This window comes from Aptenodytes patagonicus, chromosome 27 (genome assembly GCF_965638725.1).
Source record: "Aptenodytes patagonicus chromosome 27, bAptPat1.pri.cur, whole genome shotgun sequence".
In the NCBI taxonomy this organism is placed as follows: Eukaryota; Metazoa; Chordata; class Aves; order Sphenisciformes; family Spheniscidae; genus Aptenodytes; species Aptenodytes patagonicus.
The window spans coordinates 2,259,390-2,267,580 of record NC_134975.1 but is presented as its reverse complement, the minus strand read 5'-3'; the positions used below and the strand labels follow the sequence as shown (position 1 = coordinate 2,267,580).

Below are 8,191 nucleotides of genomic sequence, written 5' to 3'. Positions count from 1 at the left end.
GTATTTGCTGGGCTGTTTTGCATTTTGAGGAGCATTTATTGCTGCCAGGCAAACCAAACCCTTAAGCACTTCAAATTAATGTCCTGATCCTATCAAGGCCAGCTTCCCAAATGTATATAAGGGGTAGCATCACTGTGTCACTTCAGCGGGATCTCCGTTCCTCTCCTGCAGAAGCGCTTCCCCTAAACTTTCATATTCCACCTTCAAATAAGCCACGATGAGCAGACAGGCGCCTACAGTGAGATCTGTCCTGGGACGAAGAGGTTTCAGTTCAGCTTCGGAGATTTGTGGTCGAAGCTACGCCGCCTCTGCCTGCCAACCTGTCCGATGCGGAGCTGGTGCCTATAGCAGCAGGAGCGTCTGCAACCTGGGTGGAAACAGGAGAATTTCCTACGTGAATGGGGTCTGCGGTACTGGATGTTTTGGAGAGTTCGGCTTCGGCGGCGTAGGCTACGGTAATGTTGGAGGAAGGGTTGGCCTTTGTGGCCCCAGGGGATATAGTATTGTGAGAGGTTACCCCGATCGCAAGGCTGATGGCATCCAAGGTATCTGCATTGACGAACGGCTTCTGAAGCCCCTCTGTGTTGGGGTCGACCCGCTGGAACATGAAATACGCTGTCAGGAGAAGGAACAGATCAAGACCCTCAACACCCAATTCGCCTGCTTCATCGACAAGGTGAGTGCAAACCTGCTCTGTACTTGCACTTCTTTGAGAAAAATAAAACACAGCCAACCTCCTCTAAACCCCCAGTCCACCTCGTGGCATGATTCACTGGCCTGGGTCCATGCAAGGGTCCAGATTCCCACAGAGCCATGTTGGTTCAGAGTGAGATCTTCAGTACTGGGGAAGGGCTCATTTCAGCCACATACCGGTCCCCGTATTTGATGGTGTTTGTATTGTGGCCACGGTAGCACTGGACTTCCTTGCAGGTGTCTCCTCTCTGGATGGCCTCAGTTCAAGGCTGGATTTCTCACTGCATCCTTGTTCTAGCTCAGCTAGAAGTTACAGCCCTGACGGGCTCATCTTTCTGCCCTGTATTAGACCCTTTTTCCCTCTTTGTCTTTAAATATAGCGACTGTTCCAAAAACATTCCTGAGGGCAAAGGAGGTTAATCTTGATTCAGGCACCTAAACTTCAGATATCTAAGTCTGAGCTGTCACCTTAGGACCCCTTTGTAGAAAAAACAGAGACAAACAGGTTCCACCCTCCGGGTACTCAACCTCATCCTAAAATACATCAGAGGCACCATCCAGAGGAGCTTTATTTCTCTTCATTGGTGAGAAAGGCAGATTTAGACATCTGCCTTTAGACATCTAAAAGTCACATCTGTGACTTGTAGATTTCTAAATAATTTAGGCATGTGACTTTTAAATTTCTAAATAAAGGCAGGTTTTATGATCATTGTGGTTTATCACCTCTCACTTCTCAAAAAATCCTATTCTTACACCTGCAGTTTCACAGTGAGAGCAGACAGTTAAACCAGTTGTCGAGTTACTGCATTCATCTCTTTATTTGAAGAATTGCTATTTTTTGGCCTGCAGGTCCGATTCCTGGAGCAGCAGAACAAAGTGCTGGAGACCAAGTGGGGCCTCCTCCAGCAATACGTCCTACCAAAGAAAGGGAAAAACCTTGAACTGTACTTTGAGAATTACATCTGTGACCTGCGGAAGCGCCTGGACTGCTTGCTATGTGAAAAGCAAAAACTGAGCAGCGAAGAGTGTGCCACAAGCCAGCTGGTGGAGGAGTTCAAGTGCAAGTAAGGACCTTCAGGTCTCCTCTAGCTGTTGGCATTTCACTTCTCCTCTGGTTCATCTCAGGCAACATCTCCCAGACATGTGGTGCATCCCCTTTGGGGATGTCACGTTCTTCTGTCCCACTTGCAAACTCTTTGCATTGTTAATGTTGCTGTTCATGAAGAAGCTTCTGATCTTGGGATGGTCATTAGAGTTTGGTCTCCAGACACTGATCTTACAGTGCCCGATGGCAGCCTCTGAGCAAGCGAAGGTTGTGATTTATACCTGATGGCTAATGTCTGTGTGTCTGATAGCATTGCTTGGCTCAGCCCTTTTCTTCTCCTTTTCCAACAGATATGAAGAGGAAATCAACAGGCGCACAACTGTGGAGAATGAGTTTGTGGCACTCAAAAAGGTGAGAAGCTCAAAATACATCAATCATTATACCTGTAATAGGTTTATCTGGTGTAAAGCTTGGCTGAAATAGTGCATTGTCAGCAAATGCCTGGCAAAAGTGTTATAATGAGCAGGAGGGAGGCCTGTAAAGAGGCACAGGGTCAGAAAAAGAGGCAAATGCAAGTAAAAAGTAAAAATAATGTATCCTCAAAGCTTACATCATCAGCACCACAGCAATACTTTTGTTACCCCAAGCACATTCTTGAAGCGTAATGGGAGGGTGTATTTGCGGAAGGGGGACAGAATGGGAGAGGTCACACTGGAATACCCGGTGTCTAAGATGCTGGTTATTTTCTGACAGTCTCTTCACATCCTTTATTCTTGGACATCAGAAAAGCAGAATTCATTTGAACAATATTAAAAAATTATGTTTAAATACTCATTAGTCAATTCTGAGTTTGTAGCTAGGTCCTAAGTAATAAACTAGTAAACTAATCCCTGTAAGTCATGTTGGAATGGTTTTGTTTTCCTTTAGGAGACACCAGGGCATCTTGACTCACACCTTTCTGCTCTTGAAATCTTGTTGAAACATGTTTCTGTTTTATTGGCGCTGCCTCTGTCTTCTGTGTGTTTCTCCAATGTTTTCAGTGAGATTGGGCTGGAACATGTCTCCTCTCTTTCAGGATGCAGACTGTATCTTTTTGAACAAGGAAGAGCTGGAGGTGAAGGTGGATCTGTTGAGAAGGCAGTTGGAGTTGCTGAAATGTGTGTTTGAGGAGGTGAGTTTCTCTGGTCCCTCCCAGGAGTTTGGTGCTGCTGTCTCATCCTTCAGGTGCTCCAAATTTCTACAGCTTGAAACCCCTCTTGGACGTGTCTCGTCCCAATCCCTGAATACCTGAAAGCATGGAAGTACAAGGTTGATATAATATTAACATGATTATGCTGGAAATAGGGTGGTTCCCCCTTTCTTAAAGCAGCTCCAGGTATGAATTAGCTGTGTCCTAACTCTACCCCTGAGAAAAGAGATGCGTCTGTCTAGTTACTCCGGATTGCAGTTGTCTGATTAGAGCTACAGAAACTCCCAGCTTAATCCTGTCATTAACATCAGTAAAGCAGCTGAAGATGACAGGATACCAAGGGTTAAGTCACTCAAATTCCTTGCCATTGATGTGGGCAGAATTGCTGCAGGTCAGCATGTAGGTCAGCAGCTGACATGTGGCAACTCGTCCAGCAGGGAGGATTTTCTGCTGAGCCAACCTGAGGGACATTTCTTGACTTGTTATATCCATCAGCAGTGTGGCTCTTTGTCCCAGCCCTTCCTTCACTACAAAGTCTGAGAAGTGCTAACAGCTGACTAAGCCATTCCCCAACCTGTAGGAACGAGCTCAGGTAGATCGCCAGCTATGCGACACTTCGGTCATCGTGAAAATGGACAACAACCGAGACCTGGACATGGAAAGCATCATCAAGAACGTTGAATGCTGGTACCAAGAAATAGCTCAGAAGAGCAAAGAAGAAGTTGATGCTTTCTACCAAACCAGGGTGAGTAAGAAGCAACCTGGGTGTCTGCCTGCCAACTTAACAGGCTGCAGGTCAAAAACGACGATTGTCTTGTTTCTTGGTTCCAGTTTCAGGAGCTCCAGGATAAGAGAGGCAAGTATTGCGATGATCTGCAAAGCAACAAGTGTGAGATTTCAGAGCTAACCCGGATGATACAGAAGCTGCAGTGTGAACTGGAGAACGTGAAGAAGCAGGTAGGAGAGGCCCAGAGGTGATGTTTCCAGAAAGGGCAATGTCTTGGAGGACAGCTCAGATATGAGGGAAGATGACGCATTGGCCTTTAGTAGATTTAAGACCTGCTCTAGGCTGCAGTTGGAAAGTGTATAGTTGAAAAGTGGATAGAGAGAAGGGACACTGGTGGTTTTTTTCTCTTTTTGCAATTGGAAGAGCGGATTAATCCAAAACCAGACTGTCCAGGAATTAGGAAACGAAGCCTTGAAGACACCTGCACTGTTATCCTCCTCTCTGACAGGTCTCCTGCCTGCAAACCTCCATTTGTGATGTTGAGCAGCGTGGGGATTGTGCCCTGAAAGATGCCCGGGAGAAGCACGTTGAGCTGCAGAATGCCCTCCAGAAGGCCAAGGATGAGCTGGCTTGCATGCTGCGGGATTACCAGGAGCTGCTGAATGTCAAACTGGCCCTGGATATTGAGATCGCAACATACAAGACTCTACTGGAGGGTGAAGAGAGCAGGTAGGTGACAGAGATCTTGTCCCTTTTCTCCTGTATATCAGAGGCCAGAATGATTCCAGCTCCCAAGTGAATTTTGCAGCTCCAGGATCCTCCCAGGCTCACAGAAACTGGGGCTGGAGAGATGGCTGGAGGCCATACAGGCCACCCTTGTGCCAGCAAAAACAGTTCCTGTCCTAGGGATAGTCAGACGTGTTACAACAAGGAATTAAGTGGGCTGGATGTATGGCTGGAAGTTATGAGAAACGTCAGGTTTCTAGATGTGCATGCTGCTGGTTAATAGGATAACATGCATTTCTCTTCTCTCCCCTAACAGGATATGTGTGGGGAACCCGGTGAGCGTGTGTAAGTAACCTGAAGATTTTCAGCCATGAGGGCTCATCATTTTAGGGAAGGCAGTTTATGGAGTAGCATTATCTGTCTGCCCCAGCTCCCTCTGCCTCCCTTTTCCATTTCGGCCCAGGCTGATGTTGAAGGTTTAGTCCCAGAAATCTCAAATACCTCTGAATTTAACACAACCCCAGCTTTTGGATGGAGGGGGGGAGGTCAAATTCATGACCCTTTCCTGCTCTTGGAGGAAAGAGCGAGCTGTCCTGGCAAACCCGCCAGGCAACCTGGGGAAGAATATGCCACCGGCCAGATGAGCAACGTGGGAACTGGGAGGATCTGTGAGGGGGTGTGTTGGGACATGGGGGAGGAGTTGGAAGGAGCAGAGGCTCAGATACATTGGACAAATCTAGAGGAAATCAGGTTTGGTCGGTTCTGTCACTCATGAAACAACTTGCCTTGTGGGAGTCTTCCAGTTTTCCTCTCTAAATAATTAATCCTGTGGGCTGTCTTGCAGCTGTGGTCAGCAGTGGCTACAATATCCCCGATGACTGCGGGATGCTGGCTGCAAACGGGGCTGCATGTGGCTATGGCTCCCTGGGGAGACGGTCCGGACGACACAGCTCCCAGAATGGAGGATTCAGCTCCCGGAGCGCTGGGATCCACCCCAAGAGAGTCATTAGCTCGGTGGCTAAGCAGTGTGTCCCAGAGGTGTATTGCCAAGCCGGAGGGGTCAACTGCAAAAATGGGGGATTCAGCTCCCGGAGCGGGGGGTACCCAGCCCGCACCGTCATCAGCACGGGAAACGGGAGCTTGAATGCTAGGATGGGGGCTTGCCAAGCTGGTGGGGTGGTCAGCTTCGGAAACCAAGGCTGCGTCATCAGGCAGCTGGGGGGCTCTCCCGTCGTTGTTGCAAACAGCCCTGAAGTTGTGGGGTGCAACAACGGCGTGGTGGGGAACTATGGGGTTGTCAGGGACCCGTGCGTTGTTCCATAGGGCCATCAGCTGGGGAGGTGGCACAGCCAGCAACGTTGGAGGACAACGCTTAGACGTGCAGTTCCTACCACTGAGATGATGCAGGATAGTTTCTCTGCCCACTAGTAGCAACATTTGTCACCAAGCCCATTCCCACATTTATTAGCATCAAGTATGTACCCCACCAAGTTATGTTTTCAGAGTCCCCAACCCTAAAGACACATCTAGCAAGCTTCTCCAGCAGGTGCTCAACACAGTATTATTTCTCTGAGTTTATACTGTCTACATTATCACAGCTTTAAGGGTTTGCTTGTTGCGCTGCCTTCTCTCTCTGGCTTTTCCCATAATGAGCAGATTCATTAACAATGTTCTTCCTTACAAGACACCTCTTTTTCTTCCAGCTCCTCCCAAAGCATTTCAGAAAAGAGAGTGATGATTTAACTTTCCCAGGAGGCACTGCAAAGAGCACGCTCCCTTTTTTTTTTTTTTTTTTTTTTTTCTTTTGGTCAAAGAAGAAACCCTGAGCTGCAAATTTCAGCTTAAATTTTAAACAAGGCGATGTCAACTTTCAAAGCACCTGCTAGTTACACTGCAGCCATAGGCTTTTTGTGGAATTTGCTTACAGATGAATACGTAGTACTTTCATTTGCTTCTGCATGTTAGGGGTGGCTAGTTCAAAGCGTGCTGATTTTTAGAAGAGCTCACCCCCCCATCCCCACCCCTGAAATGCCAAGGGAAGTTATTGGTGCATAAATCTTCTGAGTTGACATCTTGTACTCACATAAACAGAGCTTCTTTCATTGACTGCTCAAACTTCCCAGCTTTTCACTGCGCCTTCAATAAACTGCATTGAAAGTACATGGTTTGTCTCTGAATTTTTCCAGAGTCGGTATTTAAAGAAATTTCAAAATGGGTGAAGAAGTGCTCTTTCACAGTCTACGGGGGGAAGAGAGGACCGAACAGATCTTTTGATTCTCTTTAGACAGTTTGGAGCATGGTGGGACTCAGATGCCAGGAGAGTCCAATGGTGTTTATTCTGTTTTATTTACCTCCTTATATCACCTGTAAGATATTTTATAGCCCAGTAGCAACTGATGTCAAAGATCGCCAGAAACCCCCAAAACAGTTCTGAGCACCGTAAGATGTCCTCTGTGACAAGTTTGCCAGCCTGTAGCTTCATTCATTGCTGCAACCTCAGAACAACCTATTTGTTTGATCCTTCCATGTCACAGCAGTTGAATGAAGACAGATGCCAACGCTGACCTTCTGAGCTCAACAGGCTTGTGATGTGGGCTGTGCTTTGCCAGTCATATGTATTTCAGACATAAAAACCTTTGCTTCGGTGGCATTGGGGCTGACAAAGTGTGACATTTACCCTGTATGACTTAAAAGGCAAAGGGATAAGTTATGAGATCCCACCCCATAACGGGGTGGGATCGACTTTGTCTTAGTTTTGAAGTCTCCCACGTAGAGCTCAACATATGAGCTGGTTGCTGGGGGCTCATTTCATGGAAAGAAACCAACATTTCCATGGGGTGATTCATCTGACCAAACACAGGCGCCTAATTTAGGACAAAATGCATCAAGCTCTAGACTCTACTGACTGCGTCAATTAGATCTCTCCTGGCTCTGCAGGCAGCCCGGGGCCGGGGTATTAGTGCAAATGGAGACATCACCATGCAAGACGCCTGCATGTACTCAGACGCTGTCATCCGCTGGATTTGCAGACGCTATTATCACAGGGAATTTCTCCCTGTCTCCAGCACATGAAGAATTACAGGCCACACGGCACCACTAATCTCCCTGCTCTCACAGGGCAAAATTCTAATTGCAACCTAAAAAAAGTGAATATTAAAGACTGATGCAAGGAAGAAGATAAGCACCTTTGGGGGAGGGCATGCGAAGACATTTCTATGCTAAGAGTAGAAACTGTCTCCTCTAACTTTGACCATCTGCGTGTCAGGCCCCGGTTAGGTGAGGTGGACAGTCCTCCACCTGAGCCCCTCTCAAACGAGGAAACCCAGTTCAGCAGTTTATCTAACTTTTAAGTGGCTACAATTAGACGAGGTGGAGCCCATCTAGGTGGGTAATTTTGCATCTGAGCTTAATGCATTCATCACTTGCAAATGTAATTTGGAAAGAAGGCAAGCCCAATGCCTAGAGTCCCTGCTGAGCCATTAGGCAGCTCCAGTTAATTGCCTGAACGTCACCAATTCCCTGTGCGGTTTCAAGACATCACTCTGAGCCACAGCCAGGCGGCGTGTACAGGACAGCTGTCCAGGAACCACCGTGACTCCAAGTTTGGGTCTTCCTTGTGGCTACGAGGAGGCATGGCCATCCCTTCACAATCCATAGCCAGAACGACTCAGCTTGGCTTTGTTTCAGAGGCCACTTTTCGTTGGGTTTTGCTGTTGCTGAAAAAGACAGTTGCTTGAGAGAGAAGAGGTGGAGAAAGCCACAGCTTTGAAACCCGGGATTAGTCCTCACCAGCTGCTGCTGGTTGACTTGA

General features: G+C 47.4%; 1 protein-coding gene across 1 annotated transcript; it reads left to right on the top strand.

Moving 5' to 3' along the window:
* Positions 1–217: 217 nt before the first annotated feature.
* On the top strand, positions 218–6,540 carry LOC143171470 (keratin, type II cytoskeletal 4-like). Its single transcript, XM_076360475.1, has 9 exons — positions 218–676; positions 1,543–1,757; positions 2,089–2,149; positions 2,814–2,909; positions 3,508–3,672; positions 3,759–3,884; positions 4,163–4,383; positions 4,697–4,725; positions 5,225–6,540. The coding sequence occupies exons 1-9, from the start codon at positions 218–220 to the stop codon at positions 5,701–5,703; spliced, it is 1,851 nt and encodes a 616-aa protein (XP_076216590.1). The 3' UTR covers positions 5,704–6,540.
* Positions 6,541–8,191: the final 1,651 nt, after the last annotated feature.

Excerpts from the sequence above, each read along its gene's own strand:
- LOC143171470 (XM_076360475.1), top strand. The coding sequence starts at position 218 with ATGAGCAGACAGGCGCCTACAGTGAGATCTGTCCTGGGACGAAGAGGT. Across the intron at positions 1,758-2,088 it reads GTGGAGGAGTTCAAGTGCAA|ATATGAAGAGGAAATCAACA; the intron begins GTAAGGACCTTC and ends CTTTTCCAACAG. Across the intron at positions 3,673-3,758 it reads ATGCTTTCTACCAAACCAGG|TTTCAGGAGCTCCAGGATAA; the intron begins GTGAGTAAGAAG and ends TCTTGGTTCCAG.